Source organism: Triticum urartu, chromosome 5A, assembly GCF_056163025.1.
Source record: "Triticum urartu cultivar PI428250 chromosome 5A, HENAU_Tu73, whole genome shotgun sequence".
In the NCBI taxonomy this organism is placed as follows: domain Eukaryota; kingdom Viridiplantae; phylum Streptophyta; class Magnoliopsida; order Poales; family Poaceae; genus Triticum; species Triticum urartu.
Window position 1 is genome coordinate 259,556,039 of NC_141877.1, and position 8,894 is coordinate 259,564,932.

Sequence of the window (8,894 nt, forward strand, 5' to 3'; positions counted from 1 at the left end):
GTACGCGAAGTTGCATCTATGGCAAACTTTAACCTAAACAAAACCCAAAGTCTAAACGACGCCCTAACACTACTAGGGAAAACATTATACACAGAACTTTAGCTGTAGCGCATGTTAAAAAAGCACACTGGTGCTAAGTAGCAGTAGCGCACTGGTGTAAATGGCGCTACAGATACAATTTTAGTAGTAGTGCGCCTGAAGATAAAAGCGCTACTACTAAAATTCCCACGACTTAGCTGATAGGCTACACATAGTAGTAGCGATCTAAGTAGAACCGCGTTGCCTCTACTTGCTTTGTAGCAGCGCGTTTACGATGATATGTGCTACTGCTAAAGGAATTAAAATTAAATGGAAAGAAAATAGAAAAGTAAATGAAAATGAAAGAAACAGAAAAAGGTGAAAGGAAAAAAATAAAATGTGAAGAAAAATAAATGAAAAAGGGGAAAAAGAGAAAGGAATAGCATTAGCGTGTATCGAGGAAAACGCTATAGCTAGCTTAGTAGTAGCGCACTTCCTGGAATGCGCTACTGCTACTTCTGACTTAACCGCGCGGTCATTCTTCCCCACGGCCACTTCCCCCAAATCCAACTCCTCCGCTGTCGCCGCCGCCATCGCCCGTCGGTCGCCGCGCGCTCTCCCGTTGCTCTCCGCACACCCTCGACGCCGCCCTGACCCCGGATTCAATGCCGCCCCCGACCTCGAGCTCGACGCCGCCCCCGACCTCGACGCCGCCTGCCCCTCCCTCGCCGCAGGCACCTGAGGTGAGCATGCCTTCTCCTCACCCTCCCCTACCTATGCCTAGCTAGGGTTCTTCAAATTTAGTTGCATCAAATTAGTTAGGGTTCATCTATGGGTGGAAATGAATCAGATGCGGATGCGGCTCGGATGTTTTATTAGATGATGTTTTCTTAGATGGTGAATAAACACTATTGTAATGTATAATAAAACGAGTAAAATTTGACCACTTATTTCACTTTTAGGTTGGATAATTGGAATATCCGCTACCACTTTCCACCCCTAGGTTCTTCAAATTAGATGGTAATTAGGGCAGTAGTTCCTAGGTACGAATTAGTTAGTAAGAACTATGTACTAATTAGGTAATAGTTTATTTTTATTTATAGTAAGTTTATTTTTAGTAAGAACTAGTTGAATTAATCGAACTAGTTAGTAAGAACTTGTTGTTATTTTTTAGTTAAAGCAATTTTTTCCGCATCGACGTTGACGATGCCTATCCCGCATCCTCGTCGGCGGCTCGGCAGAGGACACCTGCTTGACTAGATGGGCCATGTTCGGGACTGGGCTCCGCCGGGCTGGTACTGGGAGGCGCTACCTTCTGGGGGCGCAGCTTGGTGAGGAGCCAGCCCATCGTTGACCCGAACCTTCTTTGGTGGCGGTCGCGTGGTCCAGTGACGGTGAAGAGGCTTGAGGACCACGCGGAGGTGGTACGTCACCATGTCAGCGAGGAGGACGCGCACGTCCGTCGCTACTTGTTTGCGTTGGAGCACAGGTACTCCAATACCTGGCAGGTTCTCGAGGGATCTCACAGGAGCTATGATCCTCTGATGGTTCCTTCTCTTTGGGTGTCCACCGCCACGTCGATACTCGTCGTGCGCTAGGGTTTTAGTTGTATTATTGATGTTATATGTATGATACTATTCGGGATGTATTAGTGATAATATTCGACGATGTACGGACGCATGAGATGATTTACTTTTGCTTATTGAATGCATGCTAATTTGAGTACTTATTTATTTTACGATTTGGTTTTGCTTATTGAATGATCATGTCAATATGAGTCTATAAGATATTTTGAAATGTATATCTTGTGTTGCTTAAATAGGATATGTGCTTGCCCAAGTGGCGGTCATGTTTGTAGGTTACACCTTCGAGTGGACTATGTTTTGCCAGAGCGATGACTCATTTCTGTTCCGGCAAATTTTAGGTGCTCGATATGTCCTATTTTAGCAAAGGTCATGGCGGATTTTTCGTGAATTTTGGCATGACTTGTACCAGAATATGTAGGAAATATCGAGTGCCCCGGATTTGTGTGTTGAGTATCCTTGTAGTTGTCTCCGATTGATTTTCAATTAATGTTTCAACTATGAACATAGGAAATGTCTTACGACGAAAAGGATTTTGGTATTTGCAAATACTGTGAAGACAAGCGTGGCCTGTCCGACAGAATCTTCCTAGATGATGATAGGCGCTTCAGCATCAAGCTGGACGAGAACTTCGAAGTGGATACAGTAAGTCACAACGACAAGTCTTTTTTCATAATTAAGCATGACATCTGCTTCATTTGCTTCAACTTATAATTTAATTTTTTTACCATTCTACTAGCGTGTCCCCTGCCATGCAAGAGTTTTTGTCTTGGATAAGATAGGTTTCAGTCATACTATGGAGGTAAAGAGAGTTTACTTGAAGACTGAGCATGGTTGTATTTTCCATGCAAAATTAAACAACGCAGACGACTACACCTATTTTGGATGCAAAACTTGGCAAGCACTATGCAAGACTTATGCATTTGAGCATGATATGGTTATCACCTTTGATATTCGTCCGGAAGATGATATGGTTATCACCGTCGATGTGCAGACGCCTCCAGTTATACCATTATGTGAGTTTCTCAACCATATTTATGTCTTTGATATTGTTTATTCAAAAATAGTTGACAACTAATTTCTATTGTCAGCTTATTTCCGTTCAAGCAAACATGTCCAGCGCTTGGTAGACAAGACCTACTACTGTCCCGGGGCTGAACTAAACTGTGAGGAATTAAGTCATTATGTTTCATGGCTTGAGGATCTTCATACTATCAAGACAAATTTTCTTCCTGCACTTAGAAATGTTAGTACTCAAAACGTGCGACCAATAGTGTTCGTACTGAACTACGATCACATCTATTTAGGAAAGATGGTAAGATTTTTACTATTTGTCCTTAGTGCATCTTTTGCAAACATTATTTTTAAGCTAAACTTCATTGCTAATTGTGTTACCATACGATGTTCTTCAACAGGGACTCCCAATGAATGTTGTGCCTCATTGGATCGAGACTAAAGGTACCAGGAATATTGTTAGCTTACGGCCAAGATATCCTACAATGCACTTTAGTGCATTGAGGATTTCTAATAGCAAGGAATGCTTAATAGTGAAAGACTGGAGAAAAATTGTGAACGATCGCAGAGAAGTACTAGGGGGCAGCAATCAGAAGCGCAGCCTACGATTAGGAGACAGGTTCATCTGCATGCTCCAACTTGATGAAGGAGGAGTGCTACACATGTTTTATGTTATTTTACCTGAGAGAGAGCAGCAGGAGTGATTAGCTAGCTAGAAATGAGTTTGAAGATGATGATGTGCTACACTATGACTATGATGATTAAATAGCTACTGTTGGTGGTAGTGACTATGATGATTATTATTAGCTAGTGTTGGTGGTGATTAGATAGCTACCGCAGCTAGTGTTGGTGGTGATTAGCTAGCTAGAATGAGTTTGAAGATGATGATGTGCTACACTATGACTATGATGATTAAATAAATACTGTTGGTGGTAATGACTATGATGATGATTAAATAGCTTGTGCTGGCGGATTAGATTCAAGTGGAGGCAACATGTGGTGCACATCGAAAGTACTACTAGTCCAAACTAGATCAAGTTTGGATTAGTAGTATACTTTTGACATGCACCATATATTGCATCCAGTTGAACCTAATCCACCTTCATTTGACACACTGTTATGGACATAATGATATAAACCTCATAATTGGTATTGTACCAAAATTTGTATAACGGCGTATAAATACACTAAAAATAAAAAAATAAAAAGAATACTAGTAGCGATGGATAGTAAACACGCTGCTACTAGCTAGATTAGCATCAGCGCGGTAGTGGACAAGCGTTGCGGCTATGTGTCTTAGCAGTAGCGCGTGTCGCACGCGCTACTGCTAAGTAATAGCTGTAGCGCCTTATTAGTAGTGCGGCTGCCCGTGCTACTAGAGGGCATTAAACCCACACTACTACTAGGGTTTTCCCTAGTAGTGTAAGGGTTGTATATATGGAGGAAGAGGGGGGAATTTCGTGGCCCTTGGAGGAGGGGTCCGAAACCAACCCTAACTTTTTCCCCACACATACGGACTCTAAAATCAGCCTATACTTAAGCATTTAGAAAATACATGGGCCTGGCCCTATAATAAGGTGACGCAACACCTAGAATAGCCTCTGGACGAAATTTGTGAAGTGGCATCTTGTATATTTCATCCAAGGCTTCATGCACTCCTTATGGTGGCTTCAAAGTCCTGAAATCATCACTTGTAACTCCGTTCTTGATCCCCTTGTGCATGCCATCATCTCCATGCTTGAACTTGCTCCAAGGTTCATCTTTCTTGTCCAAGCTAGGCCCTTCATTTGTAAGAAAAACAAATGTAACAAATTTAGGCAGGATCATATTCTCATGAACATTAGAATCGTTACCAAGGAACGAAACTACCTGATAATTCAATTGGCGTGCGCGAGCTCTAGTAATTGGTCCAGTATGTATAGCAGCAGGGGCTGTGGGTGTAACAATGGTATTGATGTCCCCATCTTCCTCCCCTTCTTGAAATGAAGTCGTCCTCGACGAAAGCTCATATTCCTCACCCAAATAAGGCTTCAAATCTGCAATGTTAAAAGTGGGACTAACCCCAAAATCTGCAAACAGCTCAAGTTTATATGTATTATCATTTATTTTCTCTAACACCATAAAAGGACCAGCAGCACGTGGCATTAGCTTTGATTTGCGCAAATTAGGAAATTTATCCTTACGCAAATGTAACCAAACAAGATCTCCAGGTGCAAACACAACATGTTTTCTACCCTTATCTCCAGCAAGTTTATATTTAGCATTCATACGCTCAACAAGGTAGTCAGAGTCGCAATTCGACTGCTAGAATCCTACGGTTTCGCGATCCTATAGAAGCATGTCGATCCAAGTCCCACTATGAATCCAGTTCAGGTAAAATCCATGTTGACTCAGGATCCGGATCATAGAATCCTGTACAAAATGGTAGAATCCCAACTATGTTATGGACTATGACGGATTCTACTAATTTATCATCTGAATCGTTCGTTTAATTCTAGCATAATAATACTGTAGCCTTTTTTCTTGAGTGGAATATTAGGCCAGCCTCCACACCCTTTCCATATGAGCCACAACCCTTTTCCCTCCAAACCCCAAACGCAGCCGCCGGCACCTTGCTCCCAGAAACCCTAGATTGAACCCATAGATTGAACGTGAGGATTAGTTTGTCGACAGATGGAATTGGTTTGAGAAGAAGGATGCATCAAAATTGATCGGAGGAGAGCAAGACCCTTCAAGGATCGGCCCTGTAGGTAATTGCGTGCATTGAAGATTCACACGTTCTATACGTTTCCTCTCCTATATGTTCCCTACGTGCAAGCTATACATAGTAGGCCAGTGATGAAAATAAGTGGAGTATAGCTAGCATTGACGTGTGTGTCTTTTAGAAGTGCTAGGAGTTTACTAGCATCCATTATATGTTAAGGAATCAAGATGCACACTATGGATACCTAATGTGTTAGCTAATCTTCAGTTGGTATTGCGTATAGTCAGTTAGTAAACAAGTTTGGGTCCTAGCTAGTTGTGCACGTAAGCAGAATTGGTACTAGTTCTAGTTAGCTTAGGTTTATGGGTGCAATACTTGTGAGGTACGTACGTGTACGTGTACTAGCAGCTTTTGCATACTGTGTTGTGTTTGAGAATATATATTGAATCGGCTTACTAGCATGCCCATATATACGTGGGTATGGCCGGGAGTTTTGTAACAACGTGAGGAGAAAAACAAGAAAATCATAGAGACATAAATGGACAAATCATATTTTTGGGCGCTGAGAAAATTGCACTGTTGATTCTTTTTGCTAAGTATTTTTATTTCTACTTTATTACAGATTAAGTCGATATTGTTGTCGCTTTTAAATTTTCAGGTCAGAGATGTCAACAACCGGTAGTAGTAGTGGTAGTAAACTCAAGCGAAAGAATGCAACAGGCAACCGGACCGACCCAGGTTGGCAGTACGGTGAGGAGATCGATGCAATGGCTAAAACAGTTAAATGCATGTTTTGCAATGAAACTAGATATGGCGGCATATACAGATTGAAGCATCATTTGGCTGGCACTAAATTCCATGCCGAGCCTTGTACCAAAGTTCCAACTGAGGTTCGTGAAAAGTTTATTAAGATTCTTGGAACCACTGTAGAAACAAATGATGCTAAAAGGAGAAAGTTGATTGCCATAGAGGAAGAAGAAGCACGTGCCTCGAAGGATGAAGAGCAGGCATCACAAAAATGCAAGCAGAAAGTGATGGATCATTTTGTCACTAGGAAGAGAACTGCTCAACGAACCATGAACCAACACTACAAAAAGCAAGAGAGGGAGGAGGTTTGTGCGCAGATTTGTCGTTTCTTATACACTAGTGCTATACCTTTTAATGTTGTTAGGAACCCTGAGTTCAGCAAGATGATTCATATGATAGGTAAGTTCGGTAATGGACTCAAGCCTCCTACATATCATGAAGCAAGAGTTGTATTTCTAGAGAAAGAAGTTCAGAATATGATCAATGTGATTTCTTAGTAGAAAGAAGAGTGGGAAAAAACTGGTTGTATTATCATGTCTGATGGCTGGACAGATACAAAGAAAAAGTCACTTTGCAATTTCTTGGTGAACAGCCCAAAAGGCACTGTTTTTTTTACATCAATTGACACATCTGAAATTAGCAAGACAGCTGATAAGGTATTTGACATGTTAGATCAGATAGTAGAGCGGGTCAGAGAGGAAAATGTTATCCAAGTTGTTACTGACAATGCATCCAACTATAAAGCAGCTAGTGATCTCTTAATGGAAAAGAGAAAAAAGCTCTACTGGACACCTTGTGGTGCACATTGCTTCGACTTTATGCTTGAGGATTTTGAAAAGAAAATTAAGATGCATGCCACTACAATCACAAAGGGACGTAGAATCACTGCTTTCATCTATTCTAGGACTATGCTTATTGCATGGTTGAGAGAATTTACAGAAGGAAAGGATTTGATAAGGCCTGCTGTCACAAGATTTGCTACAACTTACTTGACTTTGTCTTGTCTTGAGCAACATAAAGGTGCACTGATCAATAAGTTTAGTTCAGTTAAATGGAAGGCTAGCCGCTTTGCTTCTTTAATAGAGGGTAAAAGAGTTCAAGATATTGTCATGGACAGTAAAGGATTTTGGCCTAATGTTTTGGCATGCTTGAGAGCTGCGATGCCTCTAATCAAGGTCCTTAGAATGGTTTATTCTGATGACAAGCCAGCCATGCCATTTATCTATGCTTAGATGGAGCAAGCAAAGGAGAGGATAAAGGACAATTTTAACAAAGTGAAGAAAAGGTACGTTTCAGACCAGAATAACATGAGTACGCACTTTTATTCTATTTATCACTACTTTCTTTGTTTCACTGATTTTTGTCCCATATTTTCAGTTATATTCGAATATGGAATATTATTAATGAAAGATGGGAAACACAACTCCAGAGGCCTCTGCATTCAGCTGCATATTATCTGAATCCGTATTTCCACTATATGCCTGATTTCAAGGGTTCTCAAGTAAAAGTAGAGCTCTATCATTGCCTGAAAAGAATGGTTCCTGATGTAAATGAAAGGGTAAAGATAGACTTGTAGCTTGATTTGTTCAAAAATGCTAGGCGTTTATTTGGAATGCAGTCTGCAGTTCTGACTAGATCAAAGAAATCACCATGCTAATATTTCCACACAAGCAACCATCTCTTAAATATACCTCGGTTTTTTAGTTATCTAATTATATGTGTCAATGCCCTAGCTGATTGGTGGGATTCCTATGGAGATGAATGCCCAGAACTGAAAAGGTTTGCCATTCGAGTTTTAAGTTTAACATGTAGCTCTTCAGGGTGTGAAAGGAATTGGAGCGCCTTTCAGTTGGTAAATTTTTTTATCCTTTCTCTGATGAGTATAACCAATAACCATCCAGCTGGGCTAATTTCATTATTAAATAATATATTGTATTATGAATCATAAAGGTACATATGAAGAGAAGAAACCAGCTGCACCAAGATAAGATGAATGATCTTGTGTTTGTGATGTACAACTTCAAACTAAAAGAAAGACAAAAGTGAAGGGATGCCAAGGCTGCACTTCAGTTGGAGGATATTGAATCAGATGATGAATGGATCACAGAAAAAGAGGAGCCAGTGCTTCGTATAAACCAAGATTGGTTGCACTCCTTTGATAGGATTACTCAAAGGGAAGCACGTGCTGATGCAGAAGAAAATACTGACCATGAAGTTGAGACCATGGCAAAGAACATAGATGATGCATGTAAGTATGTCGATTATATAGTTGTGATGTCACTATATAATATATGGACATAAAGTAATGCATACAATTTCATATATACATGCAGGTGGCGATGAATTTGGCTTTGGTGGCGACGAGTATAATCATGTATTTGACTACAATGAAGATGAAGCTAACGATGGGTACAACAAGGATAAAGAATACGATGATGTCCCAGATGGAGATGATGGTAGTGCACATCCTTCCAGCTCGTACGCGTCCAACAATAATGGGGATGACTTCTCTTAGATTACTACCACTACGATTATAAAACTTCTATTGTGGTCGACATACTTTGAATTTTTGCTCCATATTTAGTATGGAAACTCTATAGAAACCATATTTTAAACAAGGAAAATCGATCCGACTCGGAATCCCGACTCTGACTACCTTGCGCTCAATGTTTTCCTTAGTTAACTCTTGCATTTTAAAATCAATTCAACACATTCTTTAGCATCAAAATTAACCTTCTTCGAAGATGGAAGAGGCAACAAATCAATAG

At 40.6% G+C, this 8,894-nt stretch overlaps 1 protein-coding gene across 1 annotated transcript; it reads left to right on the forward strand.

Annotated features, from left to right (window-relative positions):
• The first annotated feature begins 5,984 nt into the window (after positions 1 to 5,984).
• LOC147970981 (uncharacterized) lies at positions 5,985 to 7,358 on the forward strand. The gene is made up of 2 exons (XM_087523762.1): positions 5,985 to 6,431; positions 6,627 to 7,358. The coding sequence occupies exons 1-2, from the start codon at positions 5,985 to 5,987 to the stop codon at positions 7,356 to 7,358; spliced, it is 1,179 nt and encodes a 392-aa protein (XP_087379888.1).
• The last annotated feature ends 1,536 nt before the right edge of the window (positions 7,359 to 8,894 follow it).

Coding starts and splice junctions, on each gene's coding strand:
- LOC147970981 (XM_087523762.1), top strand. CDS start 5,985: ATGTCAACAACCGGTAGTAGTAGTGGTAGTAAACTCAAGCGAAAGAAT. Junction 6,432..6,626: donor AAAAGCAAGAGAGGGAGGAG/GTTTGTGCGCAG, acceptor ATTTCTTAGTAG/AAAGAAGAGTGGGAAAAAAC.